The sequence below is a fragment of the Hyperolius riggenbachi genome, chromosome 3 (genome assembly GCF_040937935.1).
Source record: "Hyperolius riggenbachi isolate aHypRig1 chromosome 3, aHypRig1.pri, whole genome shotgun sequence".
Classification (NCBI taxonomy): Eukaryota; Metazoa; Chordata; class Amphibia; order Anura; family Hyperoliidae; genus Hyperolius; species Hyperolius riggenbachi.
The window spans coordinates 347150437-347174151 of NC_090648.1; the positions used below are offsets into that span (position 1 = coordinate 347150437).

Consider the following 23715-nt stretch of genomic DNA (forward strand, 5'->3'; position numbering starts at 1 on the left):
TATGAGACTATAGACAAGCAGGGCTGCTGTTGCAGAATTTCATCTGTGTGCTTTCAACTTCATATTCTGGTATGCTGTGTGGCTGCCTGTAGGAAGTGTCTCTCATAGTAATGAAACTGCATACAGTAGATGACTGACTGCACAGACAGAGCACACAGATGACAGATCACACAGCCACACTTGTCTGTTAGACCGAGATTTTTCCTGCAGCAGCAGCCCCTCCAATGTAATCAGAGCTCTCAGTATGTAAAGCAGGAAATCTGATTCAGGAGGGGGAAGGCTTGGGCTTGAAAAGACTCCACAGAAGAGTGACTCAGCTATAATGATTCCAGGTCAAACCTCGACTAAGTCAGGGATTCTTATCACAGCTGATTATAGACAGATTAAAGAGACTCTGAAGCGAGAATAAATCTCGCTTCAGAGCTCATAGTTAGCAGGGGCATGTGTGCCCCTGCTAAACCGCCGCTATCCCGCAGCTAAACGGGGGTCCCTTCACCCCCAAACCCACCCCCGCAAGACTTGGGTCGCAAAGTTGGTCGTTCCTGGAGGCAGGGCTAACGGCTGCAGCCCTGCTTCCAGTCGCGTCTATCAGCGGCGCATCACTGCCTCTCCCCCGCCCCTCTCAGTGAAGGAAGACTGAGGGGCGGGGAGAGGCGGAGATACGTGCTGACAGACGCGCGTGGTACAGGGCTGCAGCCGTTAGCCCTGCCCCAACCAGGAAGCGCTCCCCCGCTGCACCGAGGGGATTTTGGGATGAAGGGACCCCCATTTAGTGGCGGTTTAGCAGGGGCACACATGCCCCTGCTATCTATGAGGTCTGAAGCGAGTTTTATTCTCGCTTCAGACTCTCTTTAAGCAGAGATTTAAACTAAAAGCAGGGTAGGTGTTTACTGTCATGTTCCCACTGATAAATGTAATACAATATATGAGGGTGCTTCGTCTCTGGTTCTCTTTAAGTATGCATATACCTTGGGGTGCATACACCTGTCCGATTTTGATTGGCCAGTTTTTACCACTTCCAGGTAGCATGAGAGCTTAAATAAACAATCTGATATAAAAAAACCTGTTGGCCTCATACTGCATGGAAGTGGTAAAATTGGATGTGTATATGCACTCTTAACTTCCCTGGTGGAAAGCCCGACCTACAGTCCTGGCCAAAAGTTTTTAGACTGTCAAAAATATTGGAAATTAGAAGTTGGTGCTTACGTTTTTATAAAGGCAATTTACACATACTCCAGAATGTTATGAAGTGTTCAGATGGATTGCATAGTCCTTATTTGCCATGAAAATTAACTGAATCCCAAAAAACCTTTCCACTGCATTTCATTGCTGTCATTAAAGGACCTGCTGAGATCTCACTCAGGTGAGAATGTTGACTAGCACAAGGCTTGAGATTATGTCAGGCTGATTGAGTAAGAATGGCAGACTTGACATGTTAAAAGGAGGGTGATCCTTGAAATCATTGATCTTCCATTGTTAACCATGGTGACCAGCAAAGAAACGCATGCAGCCATCATTGCGTTGCATAAAAATGGCTTCACAGGCAAGGATATTATGGCTACTAAGATTGCACCTAAATCAACAATTTATAGGATCATCAAGAACTTCATGGAAAGAGGTTCAATTCTTGTTAAGAAGGCTTCAGGGCATCCAAGAAAGTCCAGCAAGCGCCAGTATCGTCTCCTAAAGAGGATTCAGCTGCGGGATTGGAGTGCAACCAGTGCAGACAGCCTCGGACAGGCCCACCGAACCACCGATGGTCCCATCGGTGGGCCCCGGCCGTCTCGCCTCCTGGGGGCCCCAGTGCTAAAAAGGAGGGGGGCTAAGCGCAGGAAGGGGGGACATTGTGCACAGATCGGCGGGGAGGGGCGGAAGCCTCCCCCCCCTCCCTCACCTAGGGGCCCCCCTTCCGCGCTCCCCCCCCTCTCCAGAATTGCAGCCAGCGGGGAAGAATCACTTAACGGCATGAGTTACGGAGATGAGATCCGTAGCTCTGCGTGCCGCTGGCTGGTCTGCTCTGGTTCCTGAACTGACTGTCCAATCACGCTCTCGCAGGAAGTACTGCGAGAGCGTGATTGGACAGTCAGTTCAGGAAGCAGAGAGCAGACCAGCCAGCGGCACGCAGAGCTACGGATCTCATCTCCGTCATGCTGGTAAGTGATTATTTGCCGCTGGCTGCAATTCTGGAGGGGGGGCCCCTAGGTGAGGGAGGGGGGTTTCTGGTCACTGCTGCCCACATTACGATTTTCTGGTCACTGCTGCCCACATTGCGATTTTCAGGTGTCTGCTCCCCACATTACGATTTTCAGGTGTCTGCTGCCTACATTATGATTTTCAGGTGTCTGCTGCCCACATTACGATTTTCAGGTGTCTGCTGCCCACATTACGATTTTCAGGTGTCTGCTGCCCACATTACGATTTTCAGGTGTCTGCTGCCCACATTACGATTTTCAGGTGTCTGCTGCCCACATTGTGATTTTCTGGTGTCTGCTGCCCACATTGTGATTTTCAGGTGTCTGCTGCCCACATTACGATTTTCAGGTGTCTGCTGCCCACATTGTGATTTTCTGGTGTCTGCTGCCCACATTACGATTTTCAGGTGTCTGCTGCCCACATTATGATTTTCTGGTGACTGCTGCCCACATTATGATTTTCTGGTGACTGCTGCCCACATTACGATTTTCAGGTGTCTGCTGCCCACATTACGATTTTCAGGTGTCTGCTGCCCACATTACGATTTTCAGGTGTCTGCTGCCCACATTGTGATTTTCAGGTGTCTGCTGCCCACATTACGATTTTCAGGTGTCTGCTGCCCACATTATGATTTTCTGGTGACTGCTGCCCACATTACGATTTTCTGGTCACTGCTGCCTACATTGCGATTTTCTGGTGTCTGCTGCCCACATTACGATTTTCAGGTGTCTGCTGCCCACATTACGCTTTTCTGGTGACTGCTGCCCACATTGCGATTTTCTGGTGTCTGCTGCCCACATTACGATTTTCTGGTGTCTGCTGCCCACAGTACGATTTTCTGGTCACTGCTGCCCACATTGCGATTTTCAGGTGTCTGCTGCCCACATTACGATTTTCTGGTCACTGCTGCCCACTTTTGGGGGGGGGTATCTGGCACCAACCTGATTGCATTTTGGGGGGTATCTGCCGCCAATCTGATTGCATTTTGTGGGGGTATCAGCCGCCAACCTGATTGCATTTTGTCGGAAAATCTGCTGCGATTTGACTACTTGATGAATTATCATGAGGCATGTAACTACTTGAATATTTTATCTAAAATGTATCTGGTCGGACCTAATCTCTGTGAATAACACCGCTACTTATGTTGTGTTTTTTTTTTTTTTTTAAGTCTGCCCATGACTCATCGTGACCACGCCGATGTTCCAGTGCGTGGTGACACCCATTTACTTTCGCTGCGGCGCGCTGCGCGCGCCGCATGTGGACATATCCCTATTGGAGACTGTCCTCAGAAGTGCTCACAATCTTTTCCCTACCATAAACTCATGCAAAATTTCTAGAGTACATGTGTATGTGAGCCCAAAATGGGGGGGGGGGGGGGGGTGGCGAGGAGGAGGGGATCGGGGGGGGGGCCCAGGCTGAAACTTCCTTGGTGGGCCCTTAGTGTCCCAGTCCGACCCTGAGTGCAGAGGTTAATCAGGAAAGGCAGAAGGCAGGTGTGAGCGCATCTGCACGCACAGTGAGGCAAAGACTTTTGGAAGATGGCCTGGTGTTAAAAGGTAACTGAAGAGAGAGGTATATGGAGGCTGCCATATTTATTTCCTTTTAAGCAATACCAGTTGCCTGGCAGCCCTGCTTATCCTCTGCCTCTAATACTATTAGCCATGGCCCCTGAACAAGCATGCAGCAGATCAGGTGTTTCAGACTTTAGTCAGATCTAACAAGTTATTCAGATACTACTGCAAAGAAATAGACCAGCATGGCTGCCAGGCAACTGGTATTGAATAAAAGGAAATATGGCAGCCTCCATATACCTCTTAGTTTAATTCCCCTTTAAGAAGGGCAGCAAAGAAGCCACTTCTCTCCCAAAAAAACATCAGGGACAGATTGATCTTCTGCAGAAAGTATGGTAAATGGACTGCTGAGGACTGGGGCAAAGTCATGTTGTCCGCTGAAGCCCCTCTCCGATTGTTTGGGGCATCTGGAAAAAGGCTTGTCAGAAGAAAAGGTGAGCGCTACCATCAGTCCTGTGTCATGCTAACAGTAAAGCATCCTGAGACCATGTGTCGGGTTGCTTCTCATCCAAGGGAGTGGGCTCACTCACAATTTTGCCAAAAAACACAGCCATGAATAAAGAATGGTACCAAAACACCCTCCAACAACTTCTTCCAACAATCCAACAACAGTTTAGTAAAGAACAATGCATTTTCCAGCATGATGGATCACAGTGTCATAAGGAAAAAGTGATAACGAAGTGGCTCGGGGACAAAAACGTTGAAATTTTGGGTCCATGGCCTGGAAACTCCCAGATCTTAATCCCATTGAGAACTTGTGGTCATTCCTCAAGAGGCGGGTGAACAAACAAAAACCAACTAATTCTGAGAAACTCAAAGTGATTATGAAAGAATGGGTTGCTATAAGTCAGGATTTGGCCCAGAAGTTGATTGAGAGCATGCCCAGTCAAATTGCAGAGGTCCTGAAAAAGAAGGGCCAACACTGCAAATACTGACTCTGCATAAATCTCATGTAATTGTCAATAAAAGCCTTTGAAATGTATGAAGTGCTTATTATATTTCAGTACATCATATAACAACTGAAACAAAGATCTAAAAGCAATTTAGCAGCAAACTTTGTGAAAACTAATATTTTTGACGGCCTAAACTTTTGGCCAGGACTGGATGTTCGGGCTAGCCGCCGCAGGGGCTCACATTGCCCTGGGAGGATTTAAAAAAAAAAAAAAAATCTGTTACCAATTGTTAAGCTAGCACTAGGCTAGCTAACTATGTGCGCCAAGTCCCTCCAGTCCCCTCCGATCGCCGCCATAATCCGTACCCCCAGGGATCCCGCGATGGCGCAGCCTCTCAATCAGCACCCGGCTTCACTATGGGGAGAATCAGAACTGCGCATTAAGTCATGACGTTGATGACATCATGTCTGATCGTTGCCATAGCGATGAGTGAAGCTAATTGGTGAAGCTGCGCCTCTCGCGGGATCGCAGGCGGGTAAATATAGCCGGCGGCAATAGGGGGGTCAGAGAGGTGCTGGGGGACTTGGGGCACATAGTTAACTAGCCTAGTGCTAGCTAACAAAAACACTTAATTAAAAAAAATCCCTCCCGCGGACGCAGCCACTGAAACTGCGTACCGCCAGGGAGGTTAAGGTTTGGGTAGCTACTTTTGCTTAATCGTTTTTACATTTTACAGAGAGGGCATAGACTGCACCATTAGGACCTATTGCAATAATTCTAAATGTGTTTGCAGGATGGTATTGAACCCATGTGGGAGGACAGTCGGAATAAAAGAGGTGGAAGGTGGCTTATTACTCTGTCCAAACAGCAGAGACACAGTGACTTAGATGCACTATGGCTTGAGACCGTAAGTCTACATTTGTCATGTACTATTATTGATTGTACAGAGTAAGAAACAAACATGGGGTACATAATACAGACTATGGTATGTACAAAAAAAATCAACACTGGTACATAATACAGAAATGGTAGGCTTAGCATAGTAGTTAGTAACGAATACAAACAAAGCACTTGCAGATGTTTTGGTATGTACTTGTGCCTCAGGCTGCAAGTACCATTTTTATATTGGTTTTAGATTTGAAACCTGTCATGTGGTGGACTGTGGTTGGCTCATGTTCATGAAAGGTGCTGAGACCGTGGTGTGTTGTCCTCTGCTGCTGGTGGGACTGGAAGTTCATCCTCTCAATAGCATCTTGCACTGTTTGCAGCAGAGGAGATAGCGTGGTATGTTTAACACTAATTTACCATTTACAAACTTTTTTTTGGCTGAGGTTTACATGGCTTATAAGCTAAATCACTTATAAAAAATCCAGACGAGGTATGCTGGACTATTTGATGTTCTTTGCATTGTCAGGATGTCAACCCTACAAAGCTTGAACACTATTCAACTCAAAGCTTTTTGTGTCATTAGACTGACCCTACTGTTGCACAAAGTTACCTTTGCCTGGAAATAAAGACCAATTAGGCCATGGCAAACGTGCCTTCATAATATATATTTTTGTTTTTTTCCAGCTGCTATGCCTTATAGGTGAAGCATTTGATGTGTACAGTGAAGAGGTCTGTGGAGCTGTGATAAACATTCGTGCAAAAGGAGATAAAATTGCAATTTGGACAAAAGAAACCGAAAACAGAGAGGCGGTTACTTATATTGGGTGAGGTCTTGTATATTTAAGGTGTATCCAAAGGGGCCCATGTGATTATTATTGCCTAGCTCAGAGTATTTGAGATGTATTGAAGTGACTATTTACAGGAAGAAGGGAATGCCTTGGCACAGGAGTCCTTTGAGAAAAACTGCCCCGCCATAGGCATAGATTATAAAAGCCATGTTAGCGGCCAAAGGAAATTTGGGTGCACGGCGGCTGCTTAAAGTTACCACCTTTGATGGAAATTATGGTTTTATAATGGCCACGCTATGTGGCAAACAAGGTAAATTTGGCACCTGGAGTTGCCTGGCTAGCAGGAATCATCCAAAGAAGGTAACATTTGGTGCCTGATTACCAGCGGAGTGCCTGCTAAGCAATGCTGCTATTTGTATTTCTGCAAGCCCCAGTGCCCGGGATTACACCGAGCACTGAAATTTAAAATGCATACCAGTAATCAGTATAATCTAATTTTTAAATGTTATGCTTCTACAAATCTAACACAGATCTACAGACCTCTGAATGGTAACATTTGGGCATGCCTAGTAACCATTGCTATATAAAGTAGAACAGAACGGAGACCCCATACCTTAGTATGGCTAACTTTACAGCATTCCTCTGGCCCCACCCCGTCTTCCCAGAGTTCCCACAAGGACTGTGTGCAGTGATCTTGCACATGGCGTGTAAAGTGATTAGCTGGTATACCATATTTTTCCAGCACTTTACCCACACTCTGCCCTCCTAGCAAATTTCTGGGTAAGTGGGTGGGCTGAAGACCCCCTTTAGGGAAAGCGGTGGTGGGCACTTACACTGCTCATGGGCCCATCATCCCTAGTAGTACTCAAAATATTTTGCCAGTAATTATATATATTTTACTAGTCTTTGCCCCAGTCCAGCATAGCAGCACCACAATATGCCATTGGAATGCAACTGAAAAAAATGCAAAATCCCAATTTCTTCATGGATGGATTCTGAAAGTTATGAGTGACAGAGCTGGATCATCCACAGGGCAAACCTAGGCAGTTTCCTAGGGCCTGGTGAGCCTAGGGGCCTGTTGGATGCTAGCACCAACCAAATCTTACTTAAAAAAGTGGGCAAAACTATCATCTTAATCCTTTTATGGTAACTGATTTTAAATGGTTCTAAAACTGCATTTATGTGTAATTACTGCAGAATAAGTCTGCCCATTTTTTAGCAGATGTAGTAGTATGTAAATGAACCTAATTACAAGAACTGGCACATAACTTTTTAATCTATGTATTTCTTTTGTTCTCCCCTGCTACAGCCGCGTGTATAAAGAGAGACTGGGCTTATCTCCTAAGGTTGTCATAGGCTATCAGGCGCATGCAGACACCGCCACAAAGAGCAGCTCTCTTACCAAGAACAAATTTGTGGTTTGATTCTGCAATTGGCTACAATTTATGCACTTGTTTTTCTTTTCCTTTCCCTTCAGAAATGGCTTATTTGAGAAATTGTTGATTTAAAAAAATAAAATGTAGCCCCTGCACACCACGTTTGTCCTTTTTTTTTATAATGCAGTGATATGTGAAGGTTGGCGAATGTAAGTGATGAGCAAACTTGGCTGGCTTGGTTTAAACAAATGCCTGTTAGATGGCATTCCTTGGCTGAGTGACATTGCAGTGAGGATGAAGAGCTTTAATTTTGATACAGTGGTATATGTTGCGTCCCAGCAGTACTATAGCCTGGAATGTTAACCGCAGCTGTAGTGTTGGGGTGTTTACATTTGGCAACACTCTGCAAGCAGCTGGGCTAAGGTTATGACAATCCATGTACCCGTAGTAAGGATAGTGTTATAGTGGAAGGCAGGTTCACGTTAGGTGTAGCAGCAGTGAGGTTAGTGTTCAGCACAGCGTCAGTAGCACCGGCAGCAGTGAGGTTAGTGTTAGTTGTAGCAGCAGTAGGAGGGTTAGTGTGCTGAGGAGTTTGACATAAACATCGTTAATGATGTAATGTATAATATGCTCATCACAGTGGTGTAGCTATGAAGCTGTGGACCCCGGTGCAAGTTTTGCATTGGGGCCCCCCAAGCACTATATACGTAGCAATTGATACGGCATATCAAAACCAATCAAGGAAGGACAACCAGTGTCAGAAGTGCATGAAGAGGATGGGAAACGGTGTATTAATGATCTCTACTATTCAAAGCATCTATAGAAGTGAATATTATCAGTAGTGATGGGTTTATGAGTAATCATGAGTCCCTAATCACTCAAATTGGTAATTAAAATGAGGCTTATTTGCCTCAGCTGTGCGGCTGGATGATAAGGGGTTAGTTACCCATAAGTCCGTTGTCCTCCCTACGCTCCAAACAGCTTGCACGCGACCTATTGGATGCGTTGCAAGCCTCACTACATGCACTTCCTCCTTCAAGCCAGAAGGAAGTGCGTGGTGGTGAGGCTTGCAACACATCCAATAGGACGAATTTTGAGTCCTTAGGAACTCATGATTACTTGTGAGCCCGTCACTGATTATCAGCACAGGACCAATAAAGAGCGACTACTGTGGTTGAGGGTGGGCCCCTCTGGCCCAAGGGCCCCGATGCGGTTGCAACTTCTGCACCCCCTATTGCTATGCCACTGGCTCATCACTCGGTCAAACTAATTAGTGTAGAAACTAAATGTACACCAGTGGAATTGCTGAAAGCTTTGTAAATTAGTCATGCACCCATGTTGGTTGTAACCAGCCTGACCTGAACTTGAAGGACCACTATGGTGAAATTGTAAAATATATGTAAACACTTACAACTAAGTACAATTCTCCCAGAGAGAAAAAGGGCTATTTATTACACTTTTTTTTTCCTATGTTGTCCCTTACAGTAGGTAGTAGGAATCTGCCAGAACTTGTTTTGGACTAGTCCATCTCCTCATGAGGAATTCTCAGGGTTTTTATCAAAAGCACTTAGGGCTTGTTCACATTGGCTTTTTTTTTTTGCGCTGGAGATTTTAAAAATAACCTTAAAAGCGCTAGTGCAATGATCACTTGTGAGTGTTCTCACATAAGCGATCTGCTTTCTAACGTGGCTCCTGCACCATTTTCTAAGCGCTTGTGTTCAATGGCGCTTGCGATTTTCAAAATCGCACTGAAAGTGCTTGTGCAATGATTCTCTATGACAGAATTCACATCTGAGCGGTTAATTTCCGATCTGCTCAGAAAAGCGGTGCATGGGCCATTTCTGAGGCGATATTGCCTCAATGGAAGGTATAGGAAGAACACGAACGCAAAACTCGCAAAATCGCTTTGTGCAGCAATTGCGTTTAAGAATAAATACATTGTATGTATTCTTTTCCGGATCAGAGTTCACTTCCTGAAGGCTGTCAGGAAGTGAAAAACTGCATTCGCTCAGCAAAACCGCTTAGAAAAGGAGTTAAAAAAAAGTGTGCAGGTAATCGCCAGGAATTGGATAATTAACAATGTTAACAAGGCCCACTGCTGTCAGTTTTTATCTGCATGGGGAAAACATATAAGTGTGCACTAACCAATTGAATAGCATTGGTTCTCAATTTACCTGTGCAGAAAGCGAGGGGGGGGGGGGGAGGTTGCAGGGGGTCCCAGTGATTTCTAGTTACCCCCCGGTAATCCTTAAAGAGAATCTGTACTCTAAAATTTTTACAGCAAAAAGCATACCATTCTATTTATTATGTTCTCCTGGGCCCCTCTGTGCTGTTTCTGCCTCTCCCTGCTGCAATCCTGGCTTTTAATTAACAGTTTTAGGCAGTGTTTACAAACTAACCAGCTTGTGATAGGCTCACATAAGCAGAGTGTGTGTCATACAGAGCCTGCAGGGGGCCTGCAGAGGGTGTGTATCGCTTCTATCCAATCACAAGCAGCCCTGCACATTCCACACATTCCAGCCTTAGCCAACAGAGCCGACAGAAGATTAGATCATATAACAGATAACACAGCCACTGTGCAATTAGGAAAAGCTGCAGTAAGCCAGAGCACATTTGAACAGGCAAAGGAACTTATAGGATAGAAGAATTAAGGCTAAAAATTTTGTTAATCTCTTTAACAATTTTTGTTTCCTTACTCTAAATACACCTCTGATACTGCAGCTGTCCTTGATAGATTTTGGGGCTCCATATCAATTGAGTGCTTGGGCCCCATGTTAAACTTGCACTGGGACCCCAAGCTCCTTAAAGTGTACCTGAGCCGAAGCTCGGGTAAAAATTGAGATACTTGCCAAAAGAGAGGGAAGCCTCAGGATCCTATTCGCTGATGTCCCCTGTTGCTAAGCATGGCCCCCTGGAAGATTTGTGACAAGGCATTTTTGCTAATCATATCAGTGCCGCGCAGCTCCTCTTCTTCCAGCCTAGCCGCATGAGCCCTAACATGCGCAGTAAGCTGGAGTCATGGGCTCTGTGCTACTGCGCATGCGCAGCCATGCTTGTGTGGCTACTGCTTGGTGGTCAGTGCAAGAAGAGGAGCTATGCGGTACTGATGTGGAGAGGGGCTGCGCTCAGTGACGGGGACATTAGACGACTGCGGGAAGACTCAATAGGATCTCTAAGGCTTCCCTCTCTTCTGGTTACTATCTTATTCTAATCCTGAGTTTTGGCTTGGGATCACTTAAATCAGTGTTTCTCAACATTTTATTGGTATGTACCCCTTTTAAAACCCTGCTCTCACCAAGTACCCCCTAGCAGAGTAAACATTATCACAAGTACCCCTTAACAAATATATATTTAATCATAGTACATGGTAATTGGTTCTAAACAATTTCCAAGCATTTACTATTGCTTATAATTAGCTAAAATACAAATTTGGTGTTGTTTAAATGAGATATATTTTTTAAAACTTTAAATTTGTTATTCTTGGTTATGTATATCAAGCCCGAGTACCCCCTGGAACCATCAGAAGTACCCCCTGGGGTACGCGTACCACACGTTGAGAACCTAGGACTTAAATTACACCACTGAGCATCATGGTACACAAACAGCCAATAGGACCATGGCATCAACCACTGATGACATTTCACACTTTCAAGAGAACCTGATGGAAGACTACTAACTGTTATAACCATTTAAAAAGAAAGTCAGAATATGCACTGCTGTACTATAACCCTGAGATAATTAACTTTTTAAGGCAGGGAACACACTTGAATGTTTTCGTGCGCGTTTTCTGCACAGAAAAACTGAGAACTCCTGTTAATCAATGTGCTAGTACACACTTACTGTGTTTGCGCTCAGAAAATAACCTGACATTCTGCATCATGACTGCACATTTTGGCAGTTTTCTCTATCAATTACATCAGCTGCTGTAAAAAAACGCACACGTTTTCCTGCATGGAAACACACTTAGTGTGCAGAAAAAGTATGCAGAAAAACGCACGCGGAAAACTGAGTCAAGTGTGTTCCCTGCCTCAATGAAGTTCACAACACTTTGTCACATGTCAGTAATTGCCAAGAAATGTTGGCCTGCACAGTCAATCGTATGTTCCAATGCACATTGGCTGTACATCAAAAAGTGGAATTCTTCCTGTCTTGTACACCCAATGTTTTCACTCCAGGTGCTACCAATTAAATCTGAAACTGGACATATTACAGTAGTGCATTAACCAGGTGGCTCTATACCACAACACCGTTTCTGGGGTGATGCACACTGTAAACCTCTCTGCTCAGTGAGGGTGATCATGCCGAATCTCCCCTTCCCTACCACCCCATCATATGGGACTCACTGGTAGGGGCGTTCTGTCCACTGGGTGCCAGGGGGCGTGGTGCACTGGGTGACTGACAGGGAGGGGGTGCCACAAAGGCCTCTCACAGAGGTGGAGAAAACTCTCCTCATTTCTGTGTTCCAGGTGCTGGATTGCTGCATCACCATCACATGCCACAAGTTTTCACCTTTAATGTTGCTCACTGTGCTTCCTGATTAGTGTAAGCACAGTGAGCGACATTGAAGGCGGATACCTGTGGCACGTGATCGTGACGCAGCGCGCCTCAAGCAACTGGAATGCTGAAGTTAGGTGAGTCGTTTTCCGCCTGCTTGCTGTGCCTACTGCATATCTGGAGGGGATAGTGCAGAAGGAGGGGACCCAAGTGATCGGGGTGGAACTGACCCCCCCCCCCCTCCCCGCCACTATTCCCACTGCTCCTCCTCCTTGTGCTGCTTCCCATACTGGGGGCAACTATGCTACCTATACTGAGGGCAGTTATACTAGCTATACTGGGGGAACTAGACTACCTACGCTGTAGGCAACTATACTATCTATACTGGGGTCAACTATACTGGGGCAACTATGCTACCTATAATGGAGGCAACAATACTGGCTATACTGGGGCAACTATATTACGGGCAACTATACTACCTATACTGGGGGCAATTATATTTGCTACTTATACTGGTGGCATCTTATTACATATACTGGGGCAACTATACCTGGCATTACCTGCCATGGCATGCTTAGTATGCTGCACTCACTCCTTTCCCTTTTTTTGGGGGGGGGGGGGGGGGGCATTTCATACCCAGCACTGGGTGTTAAATGGCCTAGGCAAGCCACTGCTATAGGTTATAAATGTTCTCTTATATTGCTCTAAGCTGTAGACTTTCCACCAGAGCTTTACATTATTTTTATGTAACTCGTCATATAAACAACATAATTTGTACTCATCAGATAATGCCTGTGTCTTTCTTGCCAGCTGACAGATTATTTACTCAGGTGTTCCAGTGTGATTTTAAGTTGATCAGGGTGGAACCCCTCCATATTGAAAAGAACAGGAGACAGTATTGCACACAAATCAAAACAGACAAAAAATACAGGGGAGGGAAAAGACCCCCTATCTATGCAGCAATAGGTGTTGGTATTTTTGTCTTTGTTTTCAATAATTTTTTTATTGGAGTTTTTCAAAAGGGAGAAACCGTAAACAATATGTTGACAAGTCATAAATATAACTTGTATAAACAGGGCAAGCAGCATAGTGATATCTGTTTTGTGTGTATATGTATATGTATGTGTGTGTGTATACTGATCGACTATACAATTCTATAATTACTATAGAATTGGATGAAAATCTGTGCTGTTGAGTGCATACCCGATCGATGATGCGACCAATTTCAAGCCGGGCATGCCAATCGGACATGTTGTAAGATGTCAGGCTGTAGTGGTCGGTCGGGGTGCGCAGCAGTAATGGCGAGCAGTATCGGGAGGAGTGACAAAACCCCCTATGCTGTCTCCACTAATGTTCAATGTGCCGCTCCTCTCCCTAGCCCCCCCCCCCCCGTACACTATACATAACCTGTCTGTGTTCACTGCTGGCTCCGGGCTCTATCTATACAGGCAGCCCCTGTGGTTGCCGGTGGGCAAGTGTGATGTCACACATGTGCCCACATTACTCCTGCAACCATGGGAGGGTGTGAGGATAAAGCCCGACGCTAGCGGCATACACGAACAGGTAATGTATAGTGCACTGGACACTGAGGGGGGCACATTGAACATTGCATCGTCACAATGCCAATTCCAGATCGATTTCAGCATGAAATTGATTTGGAATTGGCCTGCAGTGCATGGGCAGCCGACAGATCTCTCTAATCAGGTTGTTTCTTGGTCGAATCTGACATCATCGCTAGATGTATGGCTGCCTTGAGGGCCCGTTTCCACTTGTGCGGTGCGGAATCGCCGCTGACGAAATCGCATGCAGGTGTGATTCCGCATGCGTTTTACCACGATTTCGCATAGGTTAGTATTTATGCGATTTTAACCATGTCACTACCTGTGTGATTTAACATTAGTTTCTATGCGAAATCACGGTAAAAACGCATGCCAAAACCGCATGCGAGTTCCCTATTAAATACATTAACGGCGATTCGCATAGGGGTGTGTGGGGTGCGAATTCTGAGGGCTCTTCCGTGCAGATTTTTCCCGCACAGAAAAACGCTCAGGATTACTGACAAGTGGAAACAGGACCATCCACTTGTATTGGCTATGCGAATCTGCATGCAGACAACTCGTGCGGATTTGTGATATTGGAAATGGGCCCTAACAGGAACACTGACTTACTCTGGGTCTCTTGGAGCCTTTCCTGCCCTCTTCCTTGTCTATTTTGCTTCACATTTACCTTGAAGGCCTGTATAGGCGCCTGACTAAGACCCCTAACCTGCGAGCGATCCGCCTGGCGTATCAAGTCACCCCCGCGATGGCCAATCGCATTGGCTGCGCCAATCCCCCATCCACCAGATTACATCACACGCGCTGCTCCTTCGATCCTCCACCCGCCTGCATAGCAAGAAAACGCGTCATCAGCTACATAGCTGACGTGTCTATACAGGTCCACCAGCGATATCCCCTAGGGGATCGGTTCCTAATCCCTTATGGGCAACATCAAGTCAAGAAGTGTGTATGCACCTTAAAGGTGGCCATACATCTAGCGATGGCAGGCAGATTCGTCCAAGATGAAAATCTTTCTGATCGAATCTTTTACGAGAGAGATAGCTGCACCGCAGGCCAATCCCCGATCAATTTCAGCATCATTCACCTTTACCATCGCTCACCCGGTTGAGCATGTCAGCCCTGCATCCCACAGCATTTCTGACCGATATATGTGACCAGGTCACCGTGACTTTTCCAAGAACTAGACCATGTAATTACTTTTTTTTTACTGTTTCACAAAAGACTAAAAAGTAATGCATAAATGCTGTTAAAGAGAACCCGAGGTGGGATTCAATAAAGTTAGTAGGGCCCAAACGCTGGTTGTGCACACTATCACCAGCCTCTGTTGCCCTATTGTGTGCCCCCAGGACCCCCCCCCGCGGTCTTCTGCACCCTGTAACAAAAACCGCCGTGCTAACGTCACACAGCGTGTGTCTGTCACCACCGCACCCCCTGCCTCCTCTATATCGGTGCTCCCTGCCCGCGTCCCTTCCCTCCAATCAGCGGTGTCCATGATGTTCTGAACTCTCTCCACATGCTTCCACCCTCCAATGGGACTGGGTCAACAGGCAAACAGACCCAGGGACTAACGGATTAGACTATTTTGGAATGTTTGCATGATTTTACTGTTTGTTTGACTGCGGTGTGTTAGGCGTTTTCTTTGCTCTGACTATCCAAACACAGTTCCGGGCAGGACACTGTCTTGCTTGGCGAAATAAACAATTCTGATCCCCTCTTGGCAGCAGTGGCGACACCTGCAAAGCTGGGCTGACACTGCCAGTCGGCGAGTACTGCGCATGCGCAGTAGCGAATTAAACATACTGCATAGGTGCTGGGGTTACAGCCTAGCTTTGGGAGGGTCGCTGACGCTACCAGGGGAGGATCAGGAGGACGTTGTGGGCACAGTAGTTCAGGTCTGGAAGAAGCCCCAGGTAAGACTAAGTTCATTTTTTTTTTATTAAACTTAAAATTCCCTATAAGTGCCAACAGATTTTGAATAATATGAACAGAACGTGTAGTAAGCACTCATACTTCTTGAAGTGGTAGCATTTGCGACTAATTAATTGATTCTGATTCTGAATAATGTGTACCAGGCTAAAGACCATATCCGTTTAGAAATATGGAGTAATGATCTGAATAGCTGTCATACTCTATTATCACCACAAGATGCCGCTAGAGAGCCCTCGTCAGGACGCAGCACCGCCCCTGGCTAGGAGGAGCTGTGCTGTGCACTGCATCCAGCTGGATAAGGCTGCTGCTAGCAGAAATGGCCATCCCATGCTCGGGATCCCAGGAAGCGCTATAACAATAGGCTGGCCGAGCTCCCCGATGCCAGCGTTATTCTCAGGCGGGTGTCCCTCCCCTGTATTCCCGGCAGCCAGCCCGTGATCTGTGTGTGATTGGATTGCTGCTCCCCCGCCGGTCAGTGGATCCGAGCCATGTCTGGCAAACACCAGCATTTCAAAGGACCTGAAGTCAGCTGCTGTGTCAAGTATTTCTTGTTCGGATTCAACATAGTGTTTTGGGTGAGTTTGCGTGACTTTGCTGCTCCAGCAGGAGGGAGGGGAGAGGGGGAGGTGTGGGAAGACTGAGGCTTTTGTTTGCTGCCTGGGGGTAATGTAGTCTGAGTGGGTGAGCTGGCCTTTCTCCTTTGCACTTTCCATTGTTTGTCAGTGCTGGAGTAATGATGCGAGAGAAGATCCATTATCCCATTCAGTGATGCTGTTGTCAGTGTGACCCTGGTAGGCATGAGACAGCCCCCAGTCCTGCAGGGAGACTGTGCTGCAGACCCCGGATGGGCATGTATGGCAGTGCAGCAGGCTGGATGGTGCTGAGCCTGGATGCAGGATGGATATTGGCGTGGGTGGCGGTGTTTTCATTTCCCAGCCGTAAATCGATACTTGCAGCACAGTGGACTGGATCTGTGTGCCCATGTGTCAGGATTGGCTACATTGCGTCCCTGCATTCCTTTCCTGCTGTTATTTCCAGGTTGAAATGTTTGTTTTTATTTTGGTTGCAGGAGGAACCATTGTAGTGTTGCTTGTCTGTATGTTTACAGGCTTCCTCTGTCCATGTGATCTGTAAATTACTCAAAGGGTCCATGAAAACAAGTGCCCTGCATTTATACACATACACACATATACATACACACTGTTTGTCTCCCTCCTGCCTTTTCCCCTTACTCCCCCTTCCATCCCCTCCTCTGTTCACATTAGCTCAGCTTGCAGAGTGATCCCAAGCTTCCCTCCTCCTCCCTTTTTTTTTTTTTTTTTTTTCCCTATTGCCAGACACAAGCTGGGTGGCTGAAATGACCAATCTGTGATCCGTCCACACAGGAGCAGCCTGCTTGTAAGGAAGGATTGATGTGTGCCAGTCTGGTGCATCTTTTGTCAGCTGACATCCCCAGCATTTCATCTACTCTGCCCAAGTGCCTTTGAATTTTGTTTGTGATGTGTACAATTGGATCCTGTCATTGCTGAACTTATCAACCTAATTTTATTAGTCAAAAAATACGGTATTTTTCAGACTATAAGATGCTCCTGACCATAAGACGCACCTGGTGAATCCATCTTGTACCTCATGCCCACCTTGTACTGCTTGTGTCCACCTCTGTCCTGCTTGTGTCCTCCTCTATGCCCCTTTTTTCCTCCTCTGCATAGGCACAGTACAGGGAGTCCCCGATATTGCGGCGGGTTGGATGTTTGTATTGGCAGGTGTAAACAAGTTAGGAAGTTCCTGCAGTTGGCCATACACACATCAATCTTTGATCGATTTCTGGCAGAGTCAAGCTCTTGAATCAAATCTGCAAGTAATCTAATTGCTCATACAGATCCGATTGTTCGATTGACTTTTGATCAGTCAGTCAGTTCTGTTAGTCAATCGAAAATCTGATTAGATATGTTGGAAAATCTGTGCAATGGTGGCTGGACAGGAGTGGAGGGGAATTGATGGCCCATAGCTTTGGCCGCATCAAGCAGTACAGTGCTTGCAGTTGGCTTGGCGCTTCCTAGGTTTCTGAAGAAGCCTTACAAAATAGACCATGCTGTGTATGGTAGGAGTTGATTACTATCCACTTGAATTCTAACTGAATATACAATAATACAATACAATACAATAACATTTGTAAAGCGCTTTTCTCCCATAGGACTCAAAGCGCATATCAGTCGGCTAGGCATATCGGTCCATGCTCTACCTGTGCATAGCTAGGGGGATGAAGCTGTTAAACAGAAAACTATTATATCTACTACTAGGTACTAGTGCAACATTTTCCCCTCTCACTGCTTCGACCTATGTAATGATCTCCCTGTCCTGTGTCCGTGTGTTGTGCTTGGCCCGGATGCTTGGCAAATAGACAAACTTTAGAGGGGGGGGGGGGGGGGTGTTCTGGGCTCGCTGAGAATGGGCACAAACTGTGCTCTTTTCCACTGGTTAGTCACTGTGACATCAGCGATATCAGGCTAGTGGAATGCCGTTGCCTATTTTCAAATGACATGTCAGTCGTTGCCATGGTAATGTGACATGCCGGGCATACACGGCACGTTTATGCGCCGGTATCGAGCCAGCGCGTCTCTGCACGCCGATCGATCCCCGCGGGCATCCCTTATCAGCCGCTCGATTCCCCGCTATTGTATCGAGCGGGGAATCTATCCGGCAGGTCATCGGACCTGTCGGATATTATCAATCGAGCCATCAGCAGATCGATTGTTTAAAAAAAAAAAAAAAAAGTCTATGCTTAGCATTACTACACGTTTGGAGGAGTGAGCATTAAGCAGTAGAGAGCTTCCTGTCGCTTGGCACCTGCTCCTAGGATACAGACACCTCCGTGACACAGGTAATGTATGAATTTAGCTATTTATAACAAAGTGCTGGGAGGGGGAAATGCTGCACTAATACTCTTGCACCTAGAGTGGTACTGTGGTGCAATTACAAGTTTGATCCGCCTTTTAAGAAGACCAGCTGAGGCCAGCTTTTCCAGCAATTCCCTCCGTTGTGTTGTTGAAAATAATTAGCTTATCTGACATTTTATATAAATTGTTTGTGTGCAGTATTTGATACGTTTTGAAAGTGAAATCTTGAATCCTAATGATCAAACTATGGTTAGGTTACATTGACGGGGACATGGTGCTGTGTGTTGCGTCGGGCAATATAATCACACTGCTAATGTGAGCATTCACATCTGCGTGGTATTATTATTATTATTTTTTATTTATTGTATTTATAAAGCGCCAACATATTACTGGTAGCAGTGTGGTTAGGTGGTAACACATAATGTGTGCATTATTGCAGGAGAGCTTCCTTTGTATACTATTTAATGTATGGCCATCATGATTTCACACCCATAACAAGTTTGGCCAGAAAAAGACCTACGGTAATCTGGAGGCCATCCTCCTAGATCAGAAAGACAAAAGTTAGAAGTTTAGGTCTCCTTAGAGCTCTGGGTCCCCCTGCAGTCGATCAGAGGTGAAGATTCTGGTTGCTGTGGTTTACAACCTCCCTCAAAGCACAAGGACTCCTTGGTTTGACTTTAGGCCCTCATGGCCCCTGCTGCTGCGTGTAGACCCGCAGAACGGATCTAACGAGCTTGTCTGATCTCTTAGGTGCCCTCTCTCCTCTTCATGCACAAGTTTGACTGTACGGGAGTGTGTACTTGTTGACGAGCAGCTCTGTGGTAATGCGCAGGCTGGGCTGGTGCATGAAGAGGACTGCGGATGCAAACTTATAGAGGCCCCCGGTGGTGGTCTGGAGGAGGACGTGGGGAGCCTCTGGAGGATAAGAGGCTTCCTTCTTCTTAAATGCCCATACATCAGACGATGTATGGTCAGATCGACCAAGAGACAGATCTCTCTCCGATTGGAGAGATATCTGTTGCCTGCCCATACAACGCAGGTTGATTCTTGATTGAATTCACACTTTCAGTTTTTCTGCGTATGTTTTCTGCATACCAAGTGTGTTTCTATGCAGAAAAACGTGCGTGTTTTTTCACAGCAGCTAATGTAATTGATACAGAAAACTGACAAAATGTGCAGACTGATGATGCAGAATGTCAGTTTTGTTTCTGCATGCGAAAACCACATTAGGTGTAAACCAGCCCATTTATCAACATGAGTTCTCAGTTTTTCTGTGCAGAAAATGCACACGAAAATAGTAGTGTGTTCCCTGCCTGGGCGTTTGCTGCAGCAGTTGGCGATCTGTGGGCCCCAGGCCAAAGACGTACTGGCAGGTTAATTGGTTTCTGATAAACTGATGCTAGAGTGTGTATGTAACCTTTTTACGAGTGTCTAGGGCCCAGTAGATTGTAAACCTCCTTATGTCCAGAGACTAATGCAAATGGTTTTCTCTCCTTTTAAACCACTACATAATGTGATGGTACAAGAAAGAGAAATTAATAAACGGGAAGTATGTGATAAAGTGTTCTATAAAGATCAGGCTATCGTTGCCCAGTCTGAATTGCCTGGCCAGATTGAGCTACATTTAAATGTGTGATCCTGAGTGCCTGATCTTACTGGGTAGATGCGTTTTGTCAGCTGAGGATGATTTCCTACTGTGATGCCAGGAAGCACACCTTGCTTCACCCTTCCTCCTCCTTAGCAGTAAGCATGTATGTTCAGAGGTCAGCTGCTGTGCCTGAGGGCATTCTGTCTGACTATCCTCCCATATCTGCATCCATCTGTTAGCTAGCATCCTAAAAAGACTTTTAATACAATACATTTTAATTGCATGATACTGTCACTCCTGATCACTTTGGATGACTGTCTAGTCAGTACAGGTGTCCCTTGGCATCGGTGGTAAGTTGCAGTCAGATACACTGGAAAACCTTTGCTATTGTAATTCCAGCCAGGGCTGTGGAGTTGGAACAAAAATCATCCAACTCCTCAGTTTATTGAATCCTCTGACTTCAGGTACCCAAAATGGCTCCGACTTCGACTCCACAGCCTTGATTCCAGCAGAGAATTTCTTGCTTGTTGTTTCATTCCATCCTCCTCTCTGCAGGATAGAATGGGGTGCTTCATGTAGCAGAGCGAGTTATCTGCGTATTGATAAAGAGTAATGTCACTCAGTGATCATGAAAGATTGTTTTGGGTGACAGTTATTCAAGGTGAGTATTAAGGTCCGTACACACGCCGGACTGGAGGCAACGACGGACCCGTCGTTGCCTCCAGTCCGGCGTGTGTACGCACCTTTAGGCTTAAAGAGACACTGAAGCGAAAAAAAAATTATGATATTATGATTTGTATGTGTAGTACAGCTAAGAAATAAAACATTAAAGAAAACCTGTACTGAAAATAAAAGTCAAAATAAGCAAACACAAGTCATACTTACCTTCCATGTAGTCTACTCCTCAGTGTCTTTCTCCTGTCTCGCATCCTATTTGTTCACTGTGATCAAGGAAATTTTCTGTCCTCCATTTTGAAAATGGCCATTACCCATAACCGCTTTCTGGTCAGCACACAGTTAAACTGTAACATCGCCCACTTGAGCCATAGGGAAATATGGACATTACTTGGTACATCAGTTTTCCTCTCAGCTATAACTGACAGCAACTGATATTTTACTGACAGCAACTAACATATTTCAGATCTGACAAAATATTGTCAGAACTGGAAGGGATTATTGTTAGAAGAAAATGGTGAGCTTCTGAGAGGAACTAATGGTGAGGTAACTATGTAATGTTCATTTGAAGTTACCTCATGTGTTTATTTTAAATATTTTTACTCAGTACAGGTTCTCTTTAAGATCAGATACATCAGTCTAATTGTTTCCAGTACAGGAAGAGTTAAGAAACTCCAGTTGTTATCTCTATGCAAACAAGCCATTAAGCTCTACAACTTTCAAAGTCTTGGAGAGGGCTGTTATCTGACTTTTATTATCTCAACTGTAAGTAAACAAATTCCTTTTTCTCTGACAGAGGAGAGGTCATTAGTTCACAGACTGCTCTGAAAGAATCATTTTGAATGCTGAGTGTTGTGTAATCTGCACATATTATAGAATGATGCAATGTTAGAAAACACTATATACTTGAAAATAAAAATATGAGAATATTTTCTTTGCTGCTAATCTTCTAGTAATTATTCATAGTACACAACCAATTCATGATATCATATTTTTTTTTTCCGCTTCAGTGTCTATTTAAAAGGAGTTTTAGGCAAAAAAAAATAAATCCCCCAAAACTTAAGGCTTCTTGCACACCAAGACGTTGCATTAGGTGGCACGTTAAGGTCGCATAACGTGCACCTAACACAACGTATGGTGCTGCAAGAGCCGACGGTAGAGTGAGCCGCGTTAGGCGGCTCGAGTCCTATAATGTCTCCCAGAGTGGCGCTGATTGGCCAGCGGGACCACGTGATGCGGAGCAAAACACTCCGCATCACGTGGTCCCGCCGGCCAATCAGCGCCTGCCAGTGCAGTGAATATTAAGTAGCCATGTGCGCGGCTACTGTAGCTGGCTCTCCCCGCCTCCTCCGCCCCCCACTGCGCATGTGCAAACAGTCTAACGCGGCTATAGCCGCTCCAACGCCGTAGCATGCTGCACTTTGCACAGAATGTGCAGCGTTACATGTAACGCAACGTGGGCTGTGTGAACAGCCCACTTGTGTTACATTGCTGTGCGTTGGGGGAGCGTTACAGGCGCACTAACGTGCGCCTGTAACGTCTTGGTGTGTAAGCAGCCTTAATGTTGTTTTCTTTAGCACCTCCTTGTGAAAACTCAGCCTTATCTCTCTTATTACCTTCACAAAGGCAGTCTAATCATTTTCTTTGCTTTGGCACCTCCCCCCCCCCCCCCCCCATACGGAGACCACACTTCTGCCCTTCCTGTGTTGTCTTCCTCTTTATTATTCATCTCTGGGCCTGCGTAGAACTACAAATCCCACAATGCAGCCGGTCATCTCAATTCCTGTTCAGCTGCAAAGGCAGTGCTCTTCAGAGCAAGAACCAAGGAGACTCATATATATTTATGTGGGGTAAGCATTTATTGGGGGTATTACTACCATATTTTGGGTTTATTTACCGTATATTCTGTTCTATAAGCAGGGCCGGTTCAAGTAACAATGGGGCCCTAGGGCCCCCCAACAGAAACCCCCGACCAAAAAGCGTCATTAGAGGCCCTTTGTTGCAGCCATATTTCCCTCCTGGGCCCCTGAGCTGGCTGCTGACCCTCCCCTAATCACCTCCCAACTTAACAGACTCTGCAGAATCCATGGGGAGCAACAGTTAAGATGGGGGAGGGAACACCTTGGGGGCCCCTACAGGCTCTGGGGCCCTGGGGCAATTGCCCATTTTTTTTTCCTATGGTAGCTCCGGCCCTGTCTATAAGACTACTACGTATAGGACGACCCCCAAACTTTTCCAGTTAAAATATAGAGTTTGGGATATACTCGCCGTATAAGACTACCCCTCTTCCAACGCATAACAAATCAAAATAAAAAAAAAATCATATACTGGTGCTATGTATGAATAAATACTGTTGCTGTACTGTATGTGGTACCCAGTATATAGGCGATTGACTGGTTGGATTAGGCAGCTCTCCGTCTCCCTGTTTATCAGCGGTATCGAAGAATAGGTCGCGTTGTGCCCATAAAACATGCCTCTTTCACCCTTCTGGCCCACCCTTGTATCCTATTTACCTACTTCTCTGCCTCTCAGATCTCGCACATGCATGGCTACGTCGCTTCACTACAGTCCTCAGCGGCGAGATCTGAGAGGCGGTAACAGGATAGGGTGTATCACTCGGCATAAATGACACCTAACGTATAAGACGACCCCTGACTTTTCAGAAGATTTTCGAGGGTTAAAAAGTAGTCTTACAGAATATATTATATTTTTTGCATATTTTAACAAATTTATGTTCGGCATTACTTCTTAGGCCACTATGAGCTATCTGGGTATTCTGTAGTACTGAACTGAACCTTACCCCATAGAGCATTATCAATCCATGCCTTGCCTTCTATGTGGATGAGAAATGCTGGATTGATGTG

General features: G+C 45.7%; 2 protein-coding genes and 1 long non-coding RNA gene across 4 annotated transcripts in view; 2 read left to right on the top strand and 1 right to left on the bottom strand.

Annotated features, from left to right (window-relative positions):
* EIF4E1B (eukaryotic translation initiation factor 4E family member 1B) overlaps nt 1-7767 on the top strand; it is a gene marked incomplete at its 5' end in the record, with an annotated part of 44649 nt that extends 36882 nt beyond the window's left edge. Inside the window, 3 exons of the mRNA XM_068273667.1 lie at nt 5451-5564; nt 6230-6369; nt 7643-7767. Of these exons, the coding sequence (XP_068129768.1) occupies nt 5451-5564; nt 6230-6369; nt 7643-7757 (369 nt within the window). The remainder of the gene's footprint in view (nt 1-5450; nt 5565-6229; nt 6370-7642) is intronic.
* Nucleotides 7768-15980: 8213 nt separating this feature from the next.
* The window catches only part of TSPAN17 (tetraspanin 17), a 106216-nt gene continuing 98481 nt past the window's right edge, over nt 15981-23715 (top strand). Inside the window, exon 1 of the mRNA XM_068277045.1 lies at nt 15981-16266. Coding sequence (XP_068133146.1) covers nt 16180-16266 — 87 coding nt within the window. The 5' untranslated portion in view covers nt 15981-16179. The remainder of the gene's footprint in view (nt 16267-23715) is intronic.
* The window catches only part of LOC137563934 (uncharacterized), a 198310-nt gene continuing 195028 nt past the window's right edge, over nt 20434-23715 (bottom strand). For both annotated transcript variants that reach the window (XR_011030473.1, XR_011030472.1), the window contains exon 3: nt 20434-20768. This is a non-coding gene — a long non-coding RNA (uncharacterized lncRNA). The remainder of the gene's footprint in view (nt 20769-23715) is intronic.